At 41.9% G+C, this 26,392-nt stretch overlaps 1 protein-coding gene across 1 annotated transcript in view; it reads right to left on the bottom strand.

The window, feature by feature from the left end:
• Positions 1 to 3,534: 3,534 nt before the first annotated feature.
• Positions 3,535 to 26,392, bottom strand: part of SATB2 (SATB homeobox 2) — a 132,039-nt gene continuing 109,181 nt past the window's right edge. The window contains 1 exon segment of the mRNA XM_035569741.2: positions 3,535 to 6,629. Within this exon segment, the coding sequence (XP_035425634.1) occupies positions 6,174 to 6,629 (456 nt within the window). The 3' untranslated portion in view covers positions 3,535 to 6,173.

Below are 26,392 nucleotides of genomic sequence, written 5' to 3'. Positions count from 1 at the left end.
ATAGCCTTTAAATATAAACAGAGGAGACTGCTTCAGTTCGTGAAACTGATGGCTGAAGCCAGTGGCAGAGGACTGTGTTTGCTGGTCCCATCCTACCCCACTTTACTTGCAAGAGTCCCCTTCATGTCAGTGAGACCCATCTGCTCTGTCTTGTTCTTCTTCCCTGGAGCGGAAGCACATGCTGGACACTTCTGGGCATCCCTGGTGAGACGTAGCTGAGATGGTGATAAGCATAGCATGTACTTTCACCTCATGGTAAAGAAATCGTAACCCACCCTGTGCCACTCCCATATCTCATTTGGTGGGAATTTGCTACTGAGTGCAACTACTGTTGATTAAGGTTGGTCACAAAAGTAAAATTCCTTTCCGAGAACATTTCATCAGAGTTCTCGACCCCATTATGTTGTCTCTCAGACTTAATGAGATGAAATGCTACAAATATGTAGCATATTTGCAGAATGAAACTAGAACACACAGTGATAGGTAATGTCTCAGTAGTAGCAAATACCCTTTTTATTAAAAGGACCCCCTCCTCCTGTCATTATCTTGATACACTGTTAAAAGGAATAGAAAGGTGAACTCTGTCATTAGCAGAAGCAGATTTTTCCTTGAAATAGTCACAGCTAGCTTCAGTTGAACACCAAGGTCTCAAGTCAGTAAATTCATCTGATCAGAACAGCTACTTCAGAGGAAAAAAAAAAAGAAAAAAAAAAAAGCACCCTTCAATACCTAGGACTTTTACACAGAAGATAAAAGCCTAACCAAAAAAATAAAGACTGGAAGGGAAAGCCAGCCAAATTCCTATTAGAATATGGTACAGATCTAGCAGGGAGGAAAACCACCATTCAAACTGACTACTGAGGGCAGCAGTAGATTTTCTAGCTCTTGAGGTCTTCAAATCAAGACCAGACCCCTTCTGAAGGGTAAGTTATGCCACTCCTCTTAGGAGGAAGTGGATGTAGTGCCTGAGCAACCAACATGGGACAGAGGGGATGTGTCTTGCCTTGCCTTGAGGACAGGGCTGGGGACCAGGACCCAACAGAGGTAAGCTGTTCAGCAGCAAAGCAGCCTTCCACAGTCTAGCACAGCAGTAAGGCTTTATCCTTCCTCCCACTGCCTTTATTTCTTCTGGCTCCAGTGAACCACACCCACCAGTCAAGCAAGTCCATCAGCAATCACAGTTTGTTTTTTTTTTTGCTGGGGGGGGGGTGTTCAGCACAAATCTCTGTTTGAACTGCTGCTGTCGCTCCCTCACCCAGATCATATTTTTGACTGAGGTAGGGCTGACTCACCCACAGCACACTCTCTGGTTGGCAAGCTCCCCGCTGTCTGCACTGCAGCCAAGGCGTGAGCACGTTGGTTTCCTGCTATCACAGTGAGATGGGGCTTTCACACTCCTGAGCCATCTGTATGTGAGCAAAAAGGACGTGACAGGGGCACCAGAGCCACCCTTTCCAGCCTTTGAACTTGCCCAGAGGTTTCAAGGGTGGCCTGCATTTGCTGCTCCCTGTTGGCTTTGTCACACTGCCTGCTCTCCAACTCTCAGGCTGCCAGCATCTCTCCCCTGGATGACTTGGCTTGTGTTATTTCATGTTAAAACCAGTATGTTTTTTTAATGGCTATAAATAAGTTAAAACTGCATCTTTAATTAATCACTGCACTTCATAGTGTAAGTGGAGCTTTTTTGTAATGATGCGTTCATGATTTTAAGATGCCATTTGCTCACTGTCAAACATATCTAGCTTTTATCCCTGAATGTTTAACAGGTTGGGGATAGAAACAAAATTTCATCAATGGAGGATTCTAATCCATTTAATCTAGTGCAAATAATTGGTTACTAAGTGGGAAGAGATTGAACAGCTACTTTTATCTAAGCAACAATGAACTTCAGGCAATAGACAGTATGTTCATAATCTTAAAAACATTTTAAACTAATCTTAAAATGTTTATTTTTCACTCACACAGGTTTGAAATCGGAAATACATATGTCCGGATGACTAAAACATGAAAAACAGATAGGAGCAGCAGCATGTAAAGTATAGAGAAGTAGAAGCATTAATAGAAATATTTCTGCTATAGTAGCTATTAAATGATTTTTTTTACGGTTTGGAAGAAGAACCCATATGTTTAAAGGATTTTTCCCCCCAATTAAAATAATATTTAGAGAAAGACACACACACACACACACAGAGTGCATGCATAAACTTGTCTCTCAGCAAAGTGAGGGCTGCTAATCCTTTTGTTTCTTGCCCCACTGGAAAGCAGAAAAGGGCACCTAATCCAACACCCATCGACATCTTCACAGCACCTGCCCAGGGCACGGGCATTTTCAAAGGCTGGTTCATTCTCTCTGCCACCTCCCACACCCACTGAGGCCTGTGGAAACCCAGCCTAACCTTCCTGCCTCACACGCTGGGACTTTACCAGCAGTTCAGAACAAAAAGTAGCTCACCAGTGCCAGGCTCCCAGTGTTCTGCAGTATGGACATTTGCTGGTACAAACAGGCCGCATCTCTGGCAAGGAGATGTTTTGTTAAATCTGCCTGCTTAGTAGACCCTTTCAGATGTAGGGAGAACAGCTGTGCATTCCAGGCCGCTGCATGTGGCCCAATGCAGTTGTGCACAGCTTCTGAGTGCTGAGCCATTCCCTGAGCGGACAGACAGGCACTTGATTTTATTTGATCTCAAATTTAATTCAAGTGATGAGCAGGTGGCCAGATACCAAAAGATGTGGTTATTAACACCTTCCTCTCCCCATTATTTTTTTCTCAAGGGAGCAAATAGATACTTTATATAGGATGTAAATGTGCTATAAGAAGAACTGCATTGCAACTATAGCAAAATATAAAATACTTTTAAAAATTGTTTTACCTCAATTCCTAGACAACGCAAGTCTGATGTGCAGTGTATGCTCTGTCTGCTAGGATTGAATCCGTGCACTCACCACTTTGTTAGCTTAAGAATTTTGAGCAGTTTTTTCCATTTATCTGTATTTACCCCAAAATCATTTCACACATTTCTCAGATACATCAATCCTTCTGGCATTCCTCTAGACACTCAGTAGGATGCCCTGCTATAAATATAATAAAGCCTTTTATTATGTCCATTAACCATGGACATGTGTGCTCCAAAAGTTTCCTGACACGCAGTCATTTGTGGCTTTTTAATTATAAACAGAAAATTTCTACCAGCAAAAGACAGCAGACTGGAAGTGGATCTTTATGGGTGTGTTTTGAGCATGTTTTTCAACAGGCTGACAGCACCCGCACCCTCTTTCAGATCCCATAGGAGACACTCTGCGTGTGTACATACATGTACATAAGAAGCAAGTAACATGGCAGGTTGATCTTGCGTGATAGGAATTTGTCGACTGTGCCGACCCACGTGGGCTAATGGAGGTCTTTCAAACTCCAATAATAGCACTCTAATCAACTCTTTTTCCAATATGCAAATATTTCTCCCCTCCCATTTTGCAGACCTCATTCCTTTTGAATTCAGAAAAAAAAAAGCCCTGTAAATTACTTGACAAATTAAGTCATTTATTGAATGGGTTTTATTTCAACAACCAAAAAATTCTAACAGCCTAACAATGCACATAAGTTAAAAATTAATTATCACTTAGTGATAACAAAGATAAAGTTGATTTACATGGAAAAAAGAACATTTACAATATGTTAATCCTTATTCACATTGTTGATACCGCAATAAAACACATTTTGTTTTTTTTTTTTATTTCACAAAAAAAGGCGGAAAATTGTGCTTTGTTAAGAGGCACTACAAGAAAAGTTTCTTTCTCCAAATAGATATTATATGATGGATATTGAATAAATAGACATATATGCATTGTAATTCGGAAAGTTCTGGCAAGACCACAGGCTAAAATGCCCACAGATTCACTTAGAACCACTGCAAAATTGGCAGTGAAATTTAAAATAAAAAGGCAAGACTGAGCATTGAAAAAATACCTAATAAAATTTTTGGTTGAAGTGTAAAAGATACCGAATGTTGATGCCATCATCAGATGAACAACCTAACATAGCTTGGCAAAATTCCGTTTCCTTTCAAATGTATGGAGTGATTTCAGCTACAGGATAAGAAGACAGTTTTGAAAGAGTAGCTCTGAGAGAAACATAAAGCAGCAACCATTGAAACTCTGATTAAAGCTGCAGCATACTACAGAAATAAAGGATGAAGACCAAAAGGGGTATTAAGTAAGCAACCCACCATCATCTTCTAAAGGTGTATGAAATTTATGCAGAGATACTCTTATGTTTCAAACATGAGTTTTGAAAAAAATCCCTTAAAAATTCCAGAGGTTACTGAGCAGCTAGAATTAGCTTGTATTGCAACGTCTTCTCCCTGTATATTGTCTGTTCTGAGTAAATATCTACACATAGAGGTTTGTTTTCCATTTTTAACTCCTACCTTTTATACCTTTCAAATATATAAATAGTATTAACAGTTATATTACATTGCCTGGTGTAGTAAACAGAAAACAACTTTCAAAGTGATATTGCATGAGGTCTTTGTCAAGGTTACATGAAAAGCCCCAGTGAAGGAAAAAAAAAATCAACGTAGAAACCTTGTTGGTACAGTTACGATTGCAATTTGAACAGGCATCTGAAATCAATCCACCTGCAACAGTAGCGAAGGTGAGGTCTCTTCTTAGAAATGCACAGAAGTGAAAAGTAAATACTACTTGGTGTCTCCTGCAACAAGAGGCTTCAAAACAGGTGGAAGCTATAGTAGATTGCAGCTTTAGTGTTCACACCATTGAAGAGTCAGTCAGTATTATTTCTGCTTTATGTAACGTAGTTGCTAGTTAGGTCGCTGCAAAACCCTTCGACAAGTGGGTGAGTGGGTGTGAAGGGCCTCATGCCCCCGCAGCAGGGAGGCCGGAAAGCACTCATGCCTCGGGTGCTCTGCGCTGGAGGTGGGCTGCAGCTTGGGAGACCTGTGGCTGAAAACACTTCATTTCACTGGCACAAATGCGCGACACAGAGGAAGCCCAGCTAAAACAGAAACACAGGGGAAGCTGGAGAAGAGGGTGAATGGGAAATCACCAATGCAAACCCTTTATCTCTCAGCAATTTAGCTGGACAGGACTGTTGGGATTGTGGTATTCCGTGTCCCAGTGTAACTTTACACTTGCATGTGTGTGTGTGTTTCACCTTAGTAAAAACAAAAAGCAACAATAAGAAGGAAGCTTATAAATTTTAAGATCTGAAACAGAGAACAGGTAAATAAAATCCACAGTAAAATGTGGTTCATAGTATGAATTCCATACATCAAATCTCAACATATTATTTTTCTTCTCTTTCTATAAAAACCTCATTAGCGGACATGTCTTCTATGCACTGAATTACAGTTTTAGTCATTCTTACTCCCATGAAAATTCATCTGTTCACTACGGAAAGGACTGTGGAGAATGGAACATGCTGTATCCTTTTAAGTGTGCATTTTGTTTAAGGTACTTTAACTTACTAGTTTTCTTTTTAAGGTGCCCTGATTTGTTTTTCCATTTTCTCTCATTTTTCCTCTTTTCTTTTTTTGGCAGTGTTGATTTACATCTTTAAATACATACCTCAAAAATTATCCATCAAGTTGCCAGATAGGAAGCCATATAATAATAAAAAAAAAAATCAGGGATAAACATAGAAAATAAATAGGAATTCAAAAATAGTCACCACACCCTGAGAGCAGGCGGCAGTTTATCAAAAAGCCAAAGCAACTCATTGTGAAGTGGTTTTAATACATAAACAAGTCTCATCTTTAAAGAACTCATTTCACAGTCTATACTTTCAGGCTGTAAAGTTCCGTCCCATGCAATTTTAATATATATATATTTTATGTAAATATATATATATACACACAAAGTTGTAAATTTTCCTTCATTGATTTCATAGGACTTTTTCTTCCCATTTACTTGCTAGATGTCCCTTTCATAAGTGCAAGATTAATGAAGGCATAATCCTATGTGATTACAATGATTACTTCAGTCAGATGTAGGAAGTGTAACACTCAAGTGTCTGTGTCAAGGTGATGTCTGATTGGGCAATGCTGAATTAATTCAGTTTGCACATGGATCATGCGCAACAGAAACAAACAGAAAGTAAAAAGAGAAAAAAATAAATCCTTGGATCAATGTATTGCTTTCTGTTTTCCTATCTCACATTATCTCTGGTCGATGTCCACTGGCGCTGCCTTGTTTTTGTCGGGGTTCTCTTCCTCAGGCTCCACTTTGTACATCTCCTCAGAGCCCTCCTCGCTGTCGTTCTCCTCCGACTCTGTCAGCAGCTCCTCATCCTTGTACTCTGCCACATCAACCACTGTTCCCAAATGCTCTTTTAGCTTCCCATGGTGCTTTACGTGGTAACGTTGGTTCTGGAAGAATTTGATGATGGTGTGTTTGGGGAGATCCAGCTGAGCAGACAGGGTATGAATGGCTTCCTGATCAGGGTAGAGACCTACATCGTGGATAAAGCTTTGAAGGATACCTAGAGCTTCCAAGGATATCTTGGTACGGGATCTTGGCTTTTTGGCACAACTGTCCTCAGCAGGTGGAGGAGGTGCCTCTTCTCTAGGTGGGGAATTCTCCTTTGCAGGCTGGGACTGCTGTCTGTGCAGCACCTATAAGATTAAACAGACAAATATTTCATGTACACAGTGACCCCCTTGGTGCTTGAGATAAGAGGTACTTGTACAGGTCTTTACACAGACTCTAACTTGTATTTATGAAGAAAAGTACTGATCATTTTCCACTAGCTTTCTTACCGTTAACACAGCTGTACCAGTAACTACAGACTGAAAGGAGAAAGCAATATAAAAGACAAACAATGTAGGCAAAAATAGACATACAAATACAAAGTAAGTAATAAATACAAAATGTAGGTAATAAAAAGAAATATAGCCAAAATCAAAATTAAGTCAAAAGGTGTTGTAGTCTCTTTGTCACGACTGGCCAGTTGTCCCATCTCAGACAAGTCATTCTCCCTCTTTGCTCCTCTTCTGCCCCTTTGTTGTTTCCTCTTGTCTTTTTAGGCTAGAGACACCATTTCTACAATATGCCAAGTACCACACAGACCTAATCGAATGCGAGACTGTGAGGTGCAACTTTATCGTGAATAATGATTTGTCATTAAAAATCCATCACAGCTGTTTTATGGAAAAATATATATATATAAATAGAAGTCCAGAGATTTGATAAGAGTTCCTTCTATCAAGAATGACATCACAGACAGTTCAGTGTTTGTTGTTGTTTTTAAGCCAGATTTGATTAAATGCACCTCTTGTAAAGATTCCTCTTTTACGTCTGTATTAATTTCACTAGTTGAAGAGTTCAAATAATTATATCCCTCCACTCTGAGAAAGCCTCTGGGCAAACATTTTCCAGTCTTGCAACAGATTTTCACCAGCAGTATCTCCTTTTCAGAAAGTTTAAAGAAAGCATATGTAGCTCTTAATCTTCCTAACAGCCACTTAAAATGGCTGGGAAAGGGCCTTGTGCAGCCCTTTTTCCAGGAAAAAGCAAACAAACAAACAACAACAACAAAAAAAACTTGCTCTGAACTGCTAGAAATACAGAGGAACTACATATGCTTTCTTTAAAACCAAATCTATACAAGAGAAATTACCAGCAAAAATCCCCTACAGGATTGAAGACCCTATTTGCCCAGAGGTTTCGTCAGATGCAGGGAAATAATTATTAGAACTCAACGCTACAGAGCTAACAAAATCAATATGGATAAATATTTCCTTCCACAAAGAAGAGGGAATTCTGGCTCTTCACCCAAAGAAGAAAATGTTTTTGCTGCAAACCATAACATCAAGAAAATCAGCCCTACATTAAAGCTCTCTAAAAGGGAGAGAAAAAAAAATTAAATAAAATTTGCTGAGACCTTGCACTGAATTTTACACACATACTGAACCCCTAGTAAAATCCTACTGTATCAGAGTTATTCATGCAAGAGGAAGTTCACTGTGGAATATCAGATTGTCAATACATGCAAATAAATAAAATGTCTCTGTGCTGAAGAGCCTTTTATTCATTTTCTTCATCAAACGCTGCTGTCATAATAATTTACAATACTAGCAATCTCCACAGTTTTTGAAGAGAATATGAAAGTCCCCAACAGCTGCCCACTGCGTAAGTTGGGCCGCGGAGCCGGACCTGGAGGAGATGCTGTGAAAACAACATGACTCACAGCCCAGGAAAGGGATTACGTTCCTCCTGCCTGTGCCTTGTGGCAGCAGGAGGCACTTGGCAGGCAAAAAATGTCTCCAGCTGATGCTCAACACCAGTACAAGAGACATGGTGTCTCCATGAACAGCAGGTACAGGCGAGAGTGCACGTGTGTGGAGACAACTGCATATCCTGATGACTGCAGCACAAGCCACTGCTGTGGCCACGGAGCAGTGCTCGTCAAAGTGGCAGAACGCATCCAAACAAGGAGGCAGCTCTTGGCAGCTCCACACAGTCACTTAAAAGCAGGTGCTGCCAGCAGCGCCAGGCAGGTCTGAACAACTGTGGAAGATATGCTGCTGAGCAGAACTGCAGATGTGTTCTGGTGCCCATGGGTTCACTTTCTTCCCAAGCACATAAACACTCCAGGCATAAAGAAATGGAAGCAAGCTCCATCGGGCGAGAGGAGAAACTCAAATGGAAATGCTGGGTATTCTGTTTTATGTTTTACTACATCTCATGCAATAAAAGAGCATAATGTTCCAATGAACTGGATAGCTCAGTTGCTCTTTGAGCATTTCTTTTTTGTCCATGGATTGTTTTCAAAGAGAAAGAGTGACGTTTTTCAACTAGAGGCATTACAGATGAGGGTGGGTAAGATCCATACCAGCATCAGCAGGGAGCACTGAAAGCAGCAGAGCTGGGCTCGCTGACACTAGCTGAGGACCCAGCCCCATAAATTTGTACCACAGCCCCTACCTACATTATCTCCACTGTTGTGCCCTCTGGTCCTATCTCCTGACACCGTAAGGCCCAGAGCAGACAAAAAGAAAAGGATTTAACACCACAAACTGCCAGTGAATTTACAACCAGTGTCATATGAAAAACCTCATGTAGCATTGCTAATCAGAAGCTGAATTCAAGTAGCAGCTAACACAGATAGAAACACATCCAGAAAGAGTGTGAATTACTCAGTTCGTTCTTGTTGGAGTTGAAAGTCGTTTTTTTCCCCTTTTCAGTTGACAAATAGCATGAGAAATGATCCAGCCTGAAAAATGTTACAAGATTTCCAATCAAATATAATGATGAAAAAAATCCAACAATACAGGATCAGCAGCAGTAAAATGTTTAATTTGAAGGAGATGAAGAGATGCCTACAGCATCTATAAAGCAATCAACCAAAGAGGGCCGAGAGCGGGAGGGAAAGAATAATTTTACTTAACCCTTCCTTTTCTGGAATGACCTCTCTACCCTTTTCCAAAGAGAAAAATACATAATGCAGAGGATATCAATGTAAAAAATCAGAGGAAAAAAAAAAAAAAAAGTGGCTTATTTGCCTTACTGTTTTCTTAAATAACACAAAACCCTAAAGCTACTCTTGCACCACATAAATCTCATGTTTTCAGTGACTTCTAGGGGCTTGCTCCAGATTTCTAATGGCACTAACAATGGATTTCAGTGATAAGACATTATCCATATATGCACACACACATGTATAAATGCACAGACCTTCCTTCAGATCTAGGCTGTGACTAGTTTTATACTTCCTTTCAATAATATGGGCCATTTAGTACAAAAGTGCATGCTTTTCTATGCAAAATAGATCAACAGTTGAGGCACATGATACAATACGAAATCCATATTACCTTTATGTTAAATATTTGCTTTCAACTACGTTTGTAAAATGCACTGATTTGGTCAATTTGCTTCCTTCATGTCTGGCTCTGTACGCCACATCCCCATGAAGGAAACTGACCATTTTTGGTGGTTTCAGGTTTTTCAGATTTTGGGGTCATTATTACACTCTTAAATCCACAGGTAAAATTTCCACCGACTTCACACACTGTTGTACACACCCTGCCATACACTCTGTATTTTGGGTCAGTGCTGTTCTGCTGCTCTACTGCAAAAAAAGGAAACCCCACTGATTCTTTTGTGCTTAGAGTACAGGCTGTAGCACGTTTTCCAGTGCAGCTAAACCCTCCCAAATTATGGTCTGAACCTACCACTAAGCACCCCGCATATAGTGGGACTTCAAAGAGAAGGTACAAAAATGATGGCCAGATGCAGCTTTCCTTTTCCCAAGGCCAGCTGGCGCTGGGCTCACAAGGGGCACACACCGGCATAGGCTCCCCCTGCGCCATTTCCCACTCACCTCTCCCACCTCCGTGCCTTCCCCAGCGCAGCCCCAGGGCTGCCTTCCCCTCATCCCACTCTGCTGCCAAGTTCAGCTCACCCATCTGTTCCCCTCACTGAAAAATCCTCCGTGGGCTCCTGCCATCCCACCTCTGCTTTCTGCCCTCCCTTGCCCTTCCCCACTGCTCCATGGCCACAGGTGGGGCAGCCTCCTGCTCCACAGCCACCACCATCTGGAGCTGACTTCCCCTTCCCTCCCTCCCTCCCTCCCTCCTCACCATCTCCCCATCTACTTTTGAATCAAATGTGAAGATATAGATTTCCTTCCATGCCCACAGGACTTATTTTTTCCATCCCTTCCAGAGATTTCATTTTTAAGCTCTACAGGCATCACTGCGTTCTCAGCATTTCAGAACAGAGCGGGTACAAAAGATGTTGCTTTATGAAGTTTCATTCAGGTAGATTTTAACCTCATAGACAAACTCATTTTTTCAAACAAATCAACCAGCCCTGGCAGAAAACTTGCAAGAAAACTAATATGATGGAAGTTGACTTTAAAAGATAAAATGACTAGTCTTAAATCACACTGTACTGAAATATGATTTGAAGGCCACAATGAAAACCAGCTGGAAGCCATGTGTAAAATATAATAGTACATGCCTACAGGGAAGGAAGTGAGATATTGAATGATTAAGTTTAGGAGAGTATATAATGTAGTGTATCATTACAGGAGTGATCAGGATTACTTGTAATAAGCTAAGGGTTTGTGGTCTTTCTAAAATCCAAAGCCAAGAATTATTGGGGGGAAGGGATCACCACACTGCTTTGCATGTATCCACTCCCCGTGTCTGGGGACATTCCTGCAGGAGAAACCTGACTTCAGCAGCCTGGGACAGCCATGTTCTGCAGAAAAGAAGTGAGTGAAACCAAACTGAACAAACATCACATCATCAACGTCTCTTTTCTGCACTGTATTTAATTTTGGCTGGATTCACTATCCCACTGGTGTTCATTTCCATCTTCACCCTCTTTCTAGCTCAACCCAGACATGTGAACAAGGTGAGACACTAAAGGGGGCCAAACGGGATGCTGGAGCAGGGTACGCACATGCCCTCGTGCACCCTCTGCCAGCAAGGCACTAGCTAACAACACTCCACGAAATGCCATGTTTTGTTGCCTGTGCAGCCGTTGCAGCAGATTAGAAACAGGAACTGCATTTCTACATGGAAACCCCAAATTCTTTTGTTTCGTGCTGTGTTTCTCTTGTTCCTTTTGCAGACAGGATTAGCCATGTGAGCTCCTTTCCAACAGGTTTTGCTGAGATGATGAGGTGTCCCTTACTATTAAAAACATCAAAAATGTACAATTCTTGGAAGATGAGATTGTGCTTTAGAAACAGACACTGCACTTCAGGCTACCTTTTCATCTTCCCTCCACACGTACACCACTCTCACAGCCAACCATGACACTGTTATATCACACCAAAAGACTTTCATGCCAAAGAGAGTACTGTTTTAGCCAGCTTAAGGAGCCCGAAATAAAGGCCAGAAAGAATGCCCACACTGCAAAACATGGGTTCAGTACATCTTTTTGGTACATCTAACACCAGCCACCCATTACATCCCTTACAAGTATTCACAACTAGTGAGCAGGATTTGCCACCAATTGGACTCAATGCAAAAACGGCTTCACTATGTACTTGGCCGTGCAAGCAAGTCCTTTGGAAAAGCTCCTTCCCAATGACTTGCTAAAGTTAAAGAGAGGGTGGGGGACAAGCCAAAACAAGGTGTTCAGCTACACTTTGCTGAGACCTGCGGATGGAATTTGCAACACTTTACCTTTGCAAGCCAAGAGCTCCCAGGCGGCACTGTCAGTGCCTGGCTATCATGCTAAGAGTTGAGAAAACCTCCATCACCTTTCAAAGAAACCTTATGCTAGAAGGATGTACTGTCTGTCCCTCATAGCAGATTTTACAGGAATAATCTGTGGGAGATTATCTATTCAAACAAACAACCTTACACCCATTACCCCCGGTCTTTGGCAGCTTATCTTCGTGTATGAAAATGTGCGAGAACAGAACAGAACAAACTGCTGCAATAAACAAGATTGCACCCTGACAGCCTCCCAGGCCGGGGGTCACACTGGCAAGAGCATTAATTAGATACAATCACTGTGCCAAGGCACTTTACAGGTTTACTAGGAATGTCTGTACAAGAAACTGTAGCAGAAGTTACAACTTGCACCTGTGTTCATTTCTTTCCTTTAAGAAATGTGGTTGTTAGACTACCTTTTTTTTTTTTTTCCCCCTTGCAAAAATGTATTCATTTAGGTAAACGTTGCAATACTAGTCTGAGCCCCAAATGAAGTATTTTTGTTGGGCTCTTTCTCACAGTGGTGATTTCACACCTTGACATCATAAAGCTGTGTTAAAGACTGTGGTTTAGTTTCCTTGCTTTTCTTGGATTATACAGTATCCTAAGGTCAAAACTCAGGAAAATCCAAAACTGTTATTAAAAAAGAAAAAGTATCTATGAAGTGATGACAAATTGCAGACTACAGGTGTTAGATTACATTTTGACTTCAGGCAGGTTTAATATACTTTAGTTTCCTTTTACAATTGCCCTTAGCAGGTACTGTTATCAGTAAGGGATTTAAAAATATATATATGGTACTCAATAAAAGAAGACTGTGTCAAAAGAAATCAATATGAGCGTGCAAAATGGTAGGAAGTCTGACATGGATAAATATGTTCACTTTCATCTAACTTCAGTCCGAGCTTCTTTTAATTTTGTAACTCAAATACTAAGAGCACATCCTGTGCATTTTCCAATGCAGTTTAGTAATTGCTTCACAAGGGTAAACACCATTATTACAGATAATTATAATACATGTTTGTGATATGATGTGCCCCATCTCATGCAAGCCAGACCAAATCTTTATGAGCTGTCGGCTAGAACAGCTTGTAACCCAGGAGCCCTGGGTCCTATTTAGCTGCAGAGACAAAGCATTCACACAGTAAAAAAAAATCCCTGAATATTCAGACCTTTCCTGTCACTGTTCATCTGCTACTGACCACCACATAAGCCAGAATATGGGATCAGACAAACCCTATGTCCTAAATCTCCCAGCTCTGAGGTACAATTCTTTCTCTGAGCCACACAAAAAGGGGAATAAGAAGGAAATATGAAGAAAGAAATGAGTTCCACAGGGAATTCAAACTCAAAGGCAAGTTTGTTTTCCAGACTGGAATGTGAGCTGGTTGAAGCGATATATTTCAACATCTTTGGAGCACACTCTCCACATGCTTCTCTTTGCTTTACGGCAGTCGTGTTGCTTAAGGGCAGGAAATAGACAGTGATCTGAAAATATGGCAAGCACTGAACAAATACCCTGTCTCTGAAATAGTGGTCCAATCCTGCAATTCTCCTCCAGGATCAAACTATCAAAAATGGTCAAAAAGAGTCAAAAGAGATAACAAAGAAACGAAAATTTGAAAAAATAGCTAAACTTTCAGTTGTGCATTGCATTTGCCACCACACAAAAGTGACAGCATAAGCATTAGCACAATGCAATTAATCTTGACTTACAGGCGGGAGGGAAGGTGTCTGCTCCGTGCAACCCCCACACACGCTGCTCCCTTTAATGCTACCAGGAGCTTAGCATGCATCAAAGAGCAAATACATCACAAAACATTTTTAAGGGCTATCATCACTGGAGATAAAACATAAATTACAGCCTGATTACAATGCGCTGCTAAGAGGCTGCATGTGCAGCATAGCTCACAGTGATGACTGGAGATGACCAGATAACTTTTGGACAGGTCTTAAGGTTACTGTAAAACATCTGTGCGTAGGAATCTGTTCTCATCTTTGCTTTTCTTTCCTGGAGCTGTGGAGCTGCTGTCTGCACAGTTGTTTGAAGAATGTTTACAAATCAGCTTGACAAAGAGAAAAAAAAATCTGCCATCACTTGACCACAATCATGATCTTATTCTTCAATAATGCGTGGTTTATTTCCCTTTCCTGATCTCTGCTAATAGACAGCACGTGCCTACACAATAGCCACTATTTTGTCTGTATAATATTAAAAAATAAATCACAAAACTCTGACAATGCAGAGCAATGTCCCGGTGTTTCCTGGGGTAACTGTTCTCTCTCGAACGCTAACACAACTCTTCCCACAAAAGCACAGGCACAACTTTCATTGCTGTGCAAGTGCCTGAGAACTGGCTGATTTTATGGGCTAGCATAAATGAGCTCATGCTGATGAACGTTAGTGGATTAGCTATGCATTTCCCATCTTTGGCTGGTTTAAGCCAGATTCTTAGCTTTACTGCATAGTAACTGCGCAATAGTGAATATCCATCCCTTTCTCAAGTATCTAGCTGCAGCCTGGAAGTGTTGTAAACAAATACTATTTAGCCCACAGGTGGAGCCAGCACATACCTACTGTATAAATACACAACCGGCCGGCTTCAGTCCGGCTTCTGCTGGCACAAGCCAGGGTGCTGGTGACAGAGAGGCCAATGTGTCCAGGAAGCGTTGCACAACGCCTCTGCAGACTCTCTCCTGAAGGCATCGGTGATGGATGGCTCCATTGTCTGGGGATGGGGCATGGCCAGCACAGCTGGCACGGGGGCTGGCTTGCTTGCTGCATCCCCCAGCAGGCAGGCAGGACTCTGCTGGCCTTAAATAAGCCAGCAAAAGCTTCTCTTGCCTGTAACCTGCAGTAGCGAGGCAGCCTCACCCCACAAGAGAAAATGCAACAGCCCCATAAAGGTTTGGAATGCTCTTCTACATGGTGACGCTAACTGGCGTCCCACCCAAGAGGGACTTTGAACGCAAGCGTATGTGCACTGAGGGCCCCAGACCCTTCCAGCTAACACTTACCTTCTTCAGAACACAACTGCGAGCTTTGTGGGCCTCTGACTTGACACTTCCCTGCTTTCTCTTGCAGCCCTAGCAAGGCTCACTGGGGTGCTACTGCATGCAGAGCCCAGTTTGGCAGCCTCCAAATGGAGCCTAAGCTTGGTGCAGCAGAAGGGAGGGTCTGCCAAAAATTTCAGATTGATCCTGAATTTCCCTGTCCCAACCCTGCTAATCCTAACGAGGAGCTGGCACAATGCCACAGGAACTAAGGAAGTAACAAAAGGCTTTTTGATTTGCTTTACTTCAGACAAAATACTTCTGGTATCCTCTGCATTTTCTTTTTAATTAACACTACACATGGTCTCCTTTTCATCTGAAAAAATCAGAGGAGCATTTGCAGGTAGTCTGAGCGAGATCTTCTCTGAGAAGCCCCAACTAAGCAATCCTTAGGGTCAATCTCTAAACCCCTAACTGTGGTGGCATGAATGGCGCCACTATAATCATGCTGTTTCCAGTTACTCAGATAGGCACTGAATTATTTCAGGAAGGATATGTTTGGATTAGACACTGGATTCTGGAGGGACGGTTAATTATTTGTCCCATCAAACTGTTTTAGGTCCTCACAGATGGCTATTTGGGGTTCCAGGAATACCCAACTGTACTGTTAATTTTTACAATGGGGGTAGTTACAAGTCAGGAGAACCTGACTGTTATGGTTAGTGAAAATAGTAGATTTGTGCTGATAAAACACTACTCAGCATGTTTTTTGCTTTCTAGACGTAACCACCAATGTACTTAATAACAGGACTTCAGCAAACTATACTGTGTGAATCAAACACATAAAAGTATAAATATTCCTTTTTTTAGAAAGTAAGTCTTAAAAATTGCATTATAATCAACTACCATGGTAAAAGGCAAAATATCCAGCATTACCACACATGCAACGGGCGTAATGTGCTTTATTATACCCTTAGCTTGAAACTGGGTAAATAAAAATCAAATGACCAAAGTACACTCTGCCCCATAGATTAGGGCACTGAGGACAGGAGGCCTTGGAGAATTAGATCTGAAATCCTTTGTCTTCCTGATAACACTCTGCTAAAGGTGAGTACGTCTGGGAGAGCGAGGAAGCTACGCTGGCATAACTGCTGCTGAAGGCTCACTACTCTGACCTGTGCCTATATTTTGCGGGTTATGGATGCTGGAAGAAAAAGGTTTTATGGAAAGTCTCGTACCAGCAGCACCTGCAGTTTATCTTCACAGTACTAGAAAATATATGCAGTTGGAAAATAAAAGGTACTTGTTCATTTTTAATAAAACAGTTTACTATATAGCCAGCAAGGTTGTAATAGGACAAAACAGAAAAAACACATTGTGTTGTAGCCATCTCTGGCTTTTCCACTGCCTGCTGGGGAGAGCTCTGCTGACCGCCCAGCCCTTGCTTGGCTACACACATCTAATTGTGGAGGAAAGATCAAACTTAATACAAGCCTGCAGCTTGTATAGGTCTGTGTGTAAGGAGCCCCAGACTTTTGCTAGAAATGCAAAACGCCATTCTTCTCTTCATTAAGATTAGAATTATGTAGCATTTTTCAGTCAAAAATCTTTGTTTCAGTCAAAAGTTTTGACTGAGTGACATCAAAGTATTGCTTAAATAAAGTCTACTTTTCTGAGCCATTTGCCTGGGGAAGGGGGAAATATTCTGACAAAGTTCAAGCAGTCATTTAGGCATTCTTCATGAAACAGCAAAATCTGGCAGCTTTTATTCAGAGCAACTTTTGCCCTTCAAATCCTTCCTTTCCATTTTCCTTTTAAGCGTTATGTTGCTCTAAACTGCTACAAACCTTTTTTTCTCTTCCTTCCTATTTTAACTGAAAATAACAACTTTAAAAGCACCAACATTTTTTTCTTTCAATATTTCAGAAGTGTCAGCAACCTCTTAAACTTAGCTCAAGCACTTACGTAGCTCTAGGCTGTACCACCCAAGTAATAGAGGCTCACAGCCATCTACCTACCTATGAACTTCGCAGTCACAATTACAAAGGGCAGTACTGATGGGAAGGAATGAAATGTAACACAGTTTATAAAGGGAACTGGATGTGAATCTTTCATATCTCAAAATCCAATACAGCTTATGATTTTTATTGCATGTGGGAGTAATTTTGTCTATGGAATTAGCAGCTTGGTCAGTAAGTCTGATAAAAGCCATAAAGTACCTTTGAATATACTCTGGCTGGAGTCTTCTCAGCACAAGGAGCGCATGTTACAGCTGATGGCCAAAGGAACACACATTTATGTGGGAACTCATCCTTAGTTTTGGTCCATCTCACCATATTTTGTTCCATTCTCGCCAGAAAGAATGGATCAAAGCCTTTCCTATCATTCAAACACCCCAGGAAAAGGTGTCATCAAGACTATTCCCCCTCACCTTTCCGACACTCTTGAACCCAAGAAATTTACAACCTACCTCAGTCTGGGAACCAGACTGAACTCAAATGAATCCCAAACAGAGCAATGTGGCATTCTGAAGCCTGATCTCATCTAAACCAGGGGATAACAGGAGTAACATTACTCCAAGTCAGCAATGCTTCCCCAGTGCTAATCAGACCATTAAAAGCCATAAGCAGTTTGTTCTGTGCCGATGGACAAAGACAACCACAGAAATGAATGAAACCCAGGGCAAAATCAGAGATTAAAAGTAATAATACTCCTTTCAGCGAACCACAGTCTGAATGCATGATAAGTGGCTAAAAGACAAAATCACTGCAAGATATAGAGACAATAAAAAAGTCTCCTGACTGAATGAAATGTAAATTAAACCAGGTCTGGTACAAAAGCATTTCCTTCACGGGGCTGTACTTGCTGCCACTGGCAAACACAAACCCCTTTGCTGCCAACAAGGGCTGCTGCAGCTGACCCTCCCTCATCTCACTTCGGGAAAACACACACACTCAAAGTCAACAGTTGAAGGGAAACGAAGAAAAACCCAAACACAGCAGACTTGCTAGGAAAGATTACCATGTAGGCTCCCTCCCCAAATAAGCAGATGGTTTCCAGCTAGTCAGGGTCAGGGACTGCCCATGCGGTTTCCTGCCTGCTTGCCTTTGTAGCTTATCTAGATCTCATCAAGATATGTAGTCCGAAAAAATTAGAATGGCTAAGTGCAGAAATTAGGGAAACTAACTACAAATGAGCCTTGTTTTGCACTTGTGCTGAGAACCAGGGGAATGTGCGCACATGGCTCACCTGCAGTGGTGCCAGCCCTCTCCTGGGGCTGTGGCACAGCTCACCTGCACAGGTCAGGTCAGGTCTCCTAACACCACTGTGCACACCCAGCCACCAAGCTGTGCCAAGCTCTACCCAAAACACTAGGAAACAGCTCAGCTGCTTTGAAAATGCCCCTGCCATTGGTTTACGAACCTGCCTGCCTTAACTGTGGTGCTTGTGCCTGCTGGCAGTCCAGCTCCGCGCTGTACTGCCAGGGCTGAGAGGGCAGCCAGCCTGGGCCCACTGGCCCCAGCCCCAGGTCGTGGGGTGCCACCTGCATGCCACCAGCCTCACCAGGCAGCAGGAAGCCCCTACCAGAGCCTGGCATGGCCCCGGCACGCTCCTGTGGGGATGTGGTGAGCCAGGCACTGGGACTGCGACGGCCCCAGCACCACTCCCACCTCCCCACCACGCTCGCAGCCCTCAGAGGGGTTGCACACACGCAACACACGGCCACGTGTACTGTACAGCTCCACACAGATGCTGGCTCTTGCAATGCCGTGCATGGGAGCAAAGCAAAAATCCAACCAGGAACGTATGCTTAAGCTACCATATGGAAAGGGCATTCTCAAATTAAACCCTGAAAACCAGATGAGATCTGAGCAAAGGACAGTTTCACTTAAAGGAAATCTCTGAGGTCAACCAGCAATTAACTGAAAGGTTCTGATTGAATACACTATTGACTGCTCTCACATCAGACAGCTTCCTGTTTATTATACCTTATGGGCTGTCTAGGTGCCAAGACATTAAACTGTCAATAATCTATTAATACTAAACAGCTCCTCCTTCCTTACTCCTTCACACACATACTCTTAGGCTACAAAAGTGCACAAAAAAAGATGCAAATTTTTGAAGTGAGATGGGAACGAAGCTTTTTAGGATATTTCTTTGCTTGGTTCCAGCTTCAATGTAGAGCAACGTTCATAAACAATATAACATGCAGTCTATAACTACATGGAAAAAACTGTGTTAAAAAAAATCAGACATGATTGAGACCATATCCTGAAATCTGGCTTTCTTTTCCAAGCCATCTTTAAACAGTCTAAGTTAAATTTAATTAACAATTTACAACAAGGAGAGAGAAGTTATTTAAAGAGAGGCCTACAGGTCCTTAACATTCAGTGTCTGGGAAACAGTTGTATATATATTAAAAAAAAAAAGTTTTAATGAATTTAATAGAGAAAAGCACTTTAATTAAATGCTGTCAAAGAGGATTGTATTAATGACTGCACACAAAGGAATTTAAAGCAAGCCAAGTATATTTAGCAAATAGGAAGTAGGCTTTCAGAGGCTGCAACTATTTATGTTTCTGCCATTGCAATGCATCCAGATCACATCGCCAATTGAAAGCAGTTATGCTATTAGATATGATTTTATTTATTATGGATTATTAAAATTTCAAACACTGCAGGGAATACATTTATCTCACTCCTAAAATGAAAGAACAAAGATATTTCCTGCTTGTTCAGTACGAGGAAAAAATAGATGAGGAAATAAATAATAAAAATAACTTAGCACTTAACTAGTGAAGTGTTGTCCAGACAGATCTTTTTACGGGGCCTGTTCAGTCCTGGAATTTTAGCGTGTCCCTTTCTTTCTGCTACAACCGGATGGATTTGCAGTTGCCACCACAGCTCTCCTCAGCACAGCACAGAAGAGGAGTGAGCTATTCCTCCTCGCAGGCACAAACCTATTGTATCCTGTGGTAGTATACTTCTGCAATCTCTTGCACGTTTCAAATCTAAAAATTACCAAAACCCCAACAAGTAAAAAGAAGTCCGGGTTGCCAAGCTTTTTGCAAGCAAGATTGAGGAGACCAGGGTTTTCCAAACCTAACCAAGAGACTTAGCCACATCATTCTGCTAAAAACCTGTACAAACTACAGATCTGCATTAAGCTTTTTTGCAGAATGTGCTTTCTTTCCTCAACACCCATGTGATGGGATTTGTGGCAGGAAAGAAGGTGGCTCTTCATAGTCCTCTCTGTCCATGTGCCTGGGATCAAATGGGCATGGTCTAATTAAAGAATAACCCAAACCATAAATTTGAGAAAAAACAACCAGGAATTTCAAGGATGTCAACATTATTTTGCTCTATGACAGTACAAATAGCATAAAACTAAAATTGGTCTGAAATGGAAACCGAGGAATGTTTTTTGACATGAAGTTAATGAGATGGCTGGGTCTATACTATCCAGGGTAAGTTCTGTGATTTACCACATCCTTTTTGCCATATGTACTGCTAAGAGGTTTATGATTTTAGATGTTTTGAACTTCTGAATGCTCCATGAGAGGCTCCTTATATGTGCTTGTACTCCTTGGTTTCTGGACACCAAGACCTTTTGAAGTTAGGTACTGCAATTTGAGTTGATCCTAAATTACTGGTCAGTGGTTTTAAAATGTATTTATTTGTATTTAAGCATGCATTTTTTATGTTCTAATTCAAAATATGAAGAAGTGAGCAGAACTGGAGAAAAAGACACTGGAAAGGAGGCATAAGGGAACACCTACTTCCTTTCATGTGAGTAGCATCATAAATAGGGAAATTCAATTTTCTAAATACATTATCTGATTTTTGTTTAAGACTTTTATTAAAGTCATGTGTGATGTGTGTTCAGAATGTAGCCTTTGTTGTTCCACAGCTAGGGATCTTGCAAACAGCTTCACTTTGTCTGTGCCAAGATATTTTGGAATATTCTTTGAAACACTGTAAGCATAGATGACTGTGAGAAAAAAATATGTGCTACTGTACTTCTGGATACTTGATGTGTGAGAATAGTGCATACACACAGAAACATTTCCTGTTTCAATCTGTAATTCCTATAAAACTCCATACAAACATGGAACAACATACATACACAGCAAACTATCTCTGAATAAAGTATATTCCTGCACATATAGCACTCTCTGGGTATTTCCAACCATAAAGGAAGGGGGAAGGGAGGGGAGGGGAGGGGAGGGGAGGGGAGGGGAGGGGAGGGGAGGGGAGGGGAGGGGAGGGGAGGGGAGGGGAGGGGAGGAAAACGTCTGCACCAACGAACTTCTGAAAAGACTGGCCCAGGACAGGAAGACCAAGCATCTATTTCTTGCTCTGTCATAGCCTAATTCCCAGCACTGCCCAGAAGCTGCACAGTTTCCTCGGGGGATGCTGTGCAACATGGGAGGAAGAGCAGCTCGCTTGCTCTCTGAGATCTTTGGGGGACAAACAGTGCAATGTACTGTGACAGCACAGTACAATATTGTTTCCCTCCCCATGTAATTTTTATAATTGCCTATCTGTACACAAAGGCCAGCTGCAATGATCTGGGGCTCTAACTTTATTCTAAGATTTCTGTATGGAGCCTGAGAATAAAATGCTACCTACAACCAATAGCCTATAAACACTTACACAGCTCTAAAGCCTGATATTACCATTTATATACAAATGTGAGGAACAGAGAGCATTCAGGGAACATAAAAATGAAACGAAAAAGAGCAATGCTTTTAACTGCAAAATTTTCCAACATAAGTGGAATGGAGGCTCAGCCAGCCTCAAGATTTGCCTGCTGCCAGCCAGCACAAGCTTCAAAGGTTACGTGAATTTAAAGAGCTTTATTTAGTAATCTTGCTCTGGATGTTTGCTCATCCTCATCCTACCATGACTCTTTACAACACTGGCAGCTTAGCATTTATAACACGGCCAGCACTGGAAGAAACGAGGGCTAAATCTGATCAAATTGTGTGTGAAAGGCAAAAGGGTGAGACAGCAGGGGCCAAAGCAACAGTGATGTAATTTGCTAAAAAGACGACCTGTCAGAGCAACATCAATGCAAACCACCACCCTGCTGATTCCTGCCAAGTCTCCACAGTACTAAATCCACACATTCAGATTTTAAATGGATTTCTGCCTTGAGCAACCCTCTGTAGGAGCTAGGGGAGCAGGAGCAGAGCTGTTCCAGGGCAGCCCTGCACAAATGCCAGCCAGGCAGACAGCTCCCTCCCTCCCGAGTCCCACCTCACTCCTGTCCCTGTTCTCAGTTGATCCTGCACCAAACGAAAGCTGTCTGGGAGCAGGTGGCACAGAGGTGGCCTCACACCTCCAGGAGTCTGAACTAATACCAAAAGCTGCACAATCTTTTAATGTACTGATGACTGCTACGCAGGAGACAACTTCGGCAGAATAAAAATTGCCACCTCAGATAAAAAAAAAAAAAACCACCACCAACAACAAAAAAGAACTATGTGGTTGATCTCCCATTTCTAGGATTAAATAGAATAATAAACTAAATTAATTTCAGAGCAGAAGCAGTATTGCTTTAAGTTGAGTGCAGTCCTCACTATCATTATAAGGGGAATCACAAGCTTAAAGTTAATAAAAATCAGCAGCACTTTTCAGCCACATTAGATATCCACACTAAAGAGAAACAGCTGAAAAGGCGCAGTAGGTAGTTTTGGCTATAGCAGTCAAAGCTCGGTGGCTTTCCACTGCAATTGGAATAACTATCAATCATAAGAAACTCTACTGAATACCTCAGAGTCTAATATAAGGGGCTCATTGTCGTATACATGCTCTTGTTGCCTTTCTCAAAACTTGTGCAAGGCTCCCGAACTACCGCAGTCTGTCAAGAAAATGGTGGGCACCAGAAGGTGCAACTAGCAAGTGTGCATTGGGATGGAAAAGCAGAGCATGAAGCTCCAGCTTTTGTTACCAAACACAGCATGTCTGACTCCAGGATGTGGGTACTGGAGCAGTACAAGAGAGCAGTCCAGAGACAGCAGATATTGGAGAGGTTTACACGTACTGCTTTCTGCTGGGATATGGCCACATCTTCTAAATGGCCCAATGCATCTACTCAGCCTTTCAGGGAGTCACTCCAGTTTCAGTGGTTTTTCAATTAGACTGAAAGGAGATACCAAAATAGACTGTTATTGTCTACTTTTGATAAGAAAGAGAGAACAGAGCTCCAGAAAACATAACAATTGAGGAAGGTATTCTCCGCTCCCCAAATTGACATATCTAGTTCTGACATAAATTTTCCCCTCTACCTCTAAACGAAAGAGAAAATAAATAGTCCAGGTGCAGCCCACTTAAAACAAAGCTCTGAACTTTCCAAGTGGAATGAACAAACCTGTGATACAAATACCTCTAAAAGTCCATCTGAGCTTGCTGGGTACAACCTATCTTACTGTTCCCGATCACTGGGTCTGAGCAGACATCACCACCAACCACGGAGTAAAGGAGATGGTGGAAACAAAAAGCAGTGGGTATCATTTATGGTCTGACTTTTGGACACAGAGAAATGGCCAACAAGCAAATGTAAGAAACTGCAGACATTAAGAATGAACCATAGGACCCTCTCACTCTGTCTGTCCCCCTCTCTGCCGCCCTCCACGTCCCCCCCCAAAAAAAAAGATCTAGATAACAGTAAGCACCAAGTCAAACTGAGAGCTAAGCATGGTTTGGGAAAATAGTTTTTGCCTGAGTTTCACAGACAACCCAGTCATGACTTCCAGTATGTGAAATCTACTGCTGTAGTACACACAAACATGGTGAAAAATCACTGTGTATATCATCCTATAGATTATTAAGCACACTATGTTCCGCTGTGGAATAACACAGCTTTGTTTCATTCATCATCTATGACTGCACAAGTATTATTAATTAATATTATTTTTAAGAAAATAAATTTTAAGCCTCTGTGTTTTCCCAATCTGCATGCTATATATTCTATGACCCATGAACTCTAAGATGTTGTTTAGAATAAGATATTTCATTAGGAAGCACCACTGTGGTGTTCATTCCCTTCTTTATTACTGCTAGAAAGAGAATATGAAATTAGTTTCATTGGATTGCCATCGCCACTTGCCTTGACCCATTTTTATGGTCTATGTTCTACTATGTTCTACTGTTTTGTATTTCATTATCATTTCTAAAATATTTGTTCCCTTCCATCCCTCACAAAATGACAAAATTAGTCTTTCATTTACTTCTGCAGTGTGTTATTTTCTGCATATTTAAAGAAAGACCACAATGTTTGCAGTGAACATACAATACAAAAGAGCTTTCCTACAGCTTTCTGCTATACCTTCTTTTATTTACTAATGTTCCCTCATGATTTATGATCTGAACTATTATAAATTGCCAGATTTGTCTAAATCAAAGCTCCTGAAGAAAAAAAAAAAAAAGGTGGGGGGATGTCATTTTTAAAAAGTGACAAAAGTAACAGAGTATCAGAAAGCACGGGAAAACCATTCCTGTTTCTTTAAAGTCAACATGTGACTCCTTTTAAATCAATATGTACCTATGAGCTTCTACCTGACAGCTTATGCAGCAAATGAAAAGCAAGGTTTCCCTGCTTTCCGAATAGTAGGTATTTTGCGACAGTGGGGGCTCATTACTACGGAGAACTGGCTTATCCACCTTAACACTCCAGAGACAACAGCTTGATTCATCATTTTCCCAACTGAGTCAGGTTTCTCTGTCCCAGCAATTAACAATGAATTAGCACTATATTAAAGTGCCAGGCAAGATGGTTATTATCCAGGGTGGTCACTTGGACACAGCAGACGAGTACTGGGAGAAGGGAGGGAAATTAGATTTACTGTGTCCCAGTACGTCTGTAACAAACACCAAATCCCTGGCTAGCAGCAGGAAGGGGTCTGTAGGCACCTCGCAGTGCTAACACACCAGAAAGGTCCAATGCCAGCGAACAGCCTGGAAACAACGGGATTTAGCAAGGGATGGAAAGTATGACAGTGTAACTAACCCTTGCCTTTGCAGAGCAGGGAACTAAACACAGAAGCGTGAGGACTGCTTGCTGCAAAGGAACTGCTTTACGCGCAGTCTGTCCAGCAGATCTGTGTAAGAAGAGCCAGGCCATATAGAAGTTTCAGCCAGGATCCCACATGTGATGGTGGGAACAGGACAAAAATATAAAAATGCTTTCCAGAATACCCTCCCATCCTCTAGAAACCCGTGACTTGGGCATCAAAGGTGGACTCCTCATGATATCCAGCTAGGCACAAGCTCGCAGGTCTCCTTAGTCCCATAGCAGCACTTGGTGATTGCAACACATTGAACAGAACAGGAGAGAGAAACAGCCACTTAGTGCACACCTGAATGTCCTTAAAAGCCAAGCGTATGGCTGTAGTGAGCTACGCCTGTGTGCACAGCAACATGTAGGTGTAGGCTGGATGCTTTGCAACCGGCATGCGAAGGAAAATCCGTGCCCCAGCACATCCATATGGTCACACCCGATGCTGCCAGCAAATACAGCCATGTCACAGAGCTCCACAGGGCTCAGCTTTTATGACTCCTCAGCACAATAACAAATAAATCAAGTGTGCAGGGAAGAATTCCTTGTGCACTGAGCTTCCACTATAGATATTTTTCATTTCAGAAACAGGAAAATATTTAATTAAATGGCTTAATATGTGGCTGACAGGAAAAATCTAATGCAAGACAAAAAAAAATGGTTTTTGTAAAGCACCAAGCCTAAAACTAAACAGGGCAAGCAATACAGAACAGAGGGCAAGAACCTGCCACAACAGAAACAACAATCCTTTAAACACCAGGAACCACACTCAGTCCAGCTGATCTTCTGCAGTAGTACAATAACTGCTCCACTGCACACACCTTGCCTCTACAGTACAGAAACCATACCCGGCTTTGGGGTGATTCCCTCACTGAAGGTATACCCAAGCCCAAAATCAACACATGAACTACACAAAGCTCATCACAATAAAATATTTGCCATTTCCAAGAGCCTGTATCTGGAAAAGTCTGGAATTGATCTACTTGATATCTTTAGCCTGGCTGTGCCTCTTGTGATGATAGCTGGGAGTTTCTTCCAAGTCCTTCAGCCTGACAGAGGGATGTTCCCAGCCTAGAGAGGGCTCAGTTGGCTTGGCAGGGAGCTCTGGCAGCAGCATGGGGCACCCTGATTTCAGGCTCTCCCAGTCT

Source organism: Cygnus atratus, chromosome 6, assembly GCF_013377495.2.
Source record: "Cygnus atratus isolate AKBS03 ecotype Queensland, Australia chromosome 6, CAtr_DNAZoo_HiC_assembly, whole genome shotgun sequence".
NCBI lineage: Eukaryota > Metazoa > Chordata > Aves > Anseriformes > Anatidae > Cygnus > Cygnus atratus.
This window is presented reverse-complemented; position numbering and strand designations above follow the sequence as displayed.